At 30.4% G+C, this 1,355-nt stretch overlaps 1 protein-coding gene across 1 annotated transcript; it reads right to left on the bottom strand.

Moving 5' to 3' along the window:
• Positions 1–14: 14 nt before the first annotated feature.
• On the bottom strand, positions 15–794 carry LOC105461421 (the record flags this gene model as incomplete). The annotated part of the gene is made up of 2 exons (XM_011707917.1): positions 433–794; positions 15–309 (listed from the first exon to the last, which is right to left on the bottom strand). Coding segments are annotated over exons 1-2 (605 nt in total), but the record flags the coding sequence as incomplete, so codon positions are not given.
• Positions 795–1,355: the final 561 nt, after the last annotated feature.

The raw sequence follows: 1,355 nt of genomic DNA, 5'->3' as shown, positions 1-1,355 counted from the left end.
TATCCCCTGTGTGCCTTGTCGACTCAGTCTCAAATCTGTTATAGGTTACCTTGTTAATAATTGAAATCATTAATTCGGAGACCTTTTTTTCTAATACCGGCGTAACTATATTAATAATATCATTGACATTCTCGTTAATAGTATTCTTTATCGCTTCGTATAGATAAACCAAGTCCTTCTCGCTTTCATCAAAATCAAATTTAAATGTTTTAATATTGAGAGTAGTCTTTACTTTCGACGCATATATTTCTGTTTTACCGTCTTTAGTTACCTCCTTAAGATTTATATTTAATTTTCCTGTTAAATTATCTGCGGAGAAAACATAATTTGGTAATTTTAATAAAATAGTAACAAATTTTGAATTTTTTATATTAAAGTATACAACTCAAAGTTTCGTCTTATATAATTATAAGATCGACTATTTTAATATACCTGCAGAAATATGCATTAATCCCTTATTATGAAGTTGCACCAATAAACGCATGTCGAAGTCATATGTGGAGTCAATTTCAAGATGTTTAAGTTTGAAATCCCAATCAAATTGAAGCTGGTCAGGGGATACGTTAATAGAGGTTGTCTCCAAATCGCAAATTCCTCTTGCTTTGAAATCTTTGAGATTTATTTTAAGACTATCGGTGTTGTAAATAACTAGTTCGTCAATAGTTAGAGGCTCGACCGGAGAAATGTCAAATTCCGGTAACCCTGTACAGACCTTATTCATTGCCTTGTTGACGCTATTCATAATGCATTCAGCATAGTTGGGGTTTTTGCGGGCACATACATTAATGTAGGAGGCTGTGAAGAATATATAAATAAAATTTATTTTAACCTCTGCAATTTTATATTTTTTAAATTATCTAACATAAGCATATAAAATGAAATGAAATATAACAATTATATTTAAAATAAGGTATCTTTTGTAATGTATTTGATATGCAATAAATAGGTGAACACAATTTGTTCCTGATATTTGTAATAAATTACTTCAATATTAAAAAAAATTTTTTTTTGCGGCTGAAGAAGGCTAAGTAGAGCAGAAATATGTACCGCGCTCATCCAATTAGAATAAATTTTATGTTTTATATTTAAGCGTCACCTTATTAACGCTCGTTAGTTTGACCTATTCTACAATTTGATTGTTCTTACATTGACGAGCTTGCCTCACACTGTTAGTTTAAAAAAGTTATTATTGAATTATACAGATTTCATTATTTCAATAGAATAACTATTAAGCCCGGTCTACAATTGCGTAAACGTAGGCGTAGAGTTGTGGGAGTAGTAGTAGCAGTAAATGTTGTACAATAATTTAATCTACAATCGAGTAAAGATATGTCGTAACTTAACCTAACCAGCGC

The sequence above is a fragment of the Wasmannia auropunctata genome, unplaced genomic scaffold (assembly GCF_000956235.1).
Source record: "Wasmannia auropunctata unplaced genomic scaffold, wasmannia.A_1.0 LD288781.1, whole genome shotgun sequence".
Classification (NCBI taxonomy): domain Eukaryota; kingdom Metazoa; phylum Arthropoda; class Insecta; order Hymenoptera; family Formicidae; genus Wasmannia; species Wasmannia auropunctata.
The sequence above is the reverse complement of the archived record's forward strand: the minus strand, read 5'-3'. Positions and strand labels throughout refer to the sequence as shown.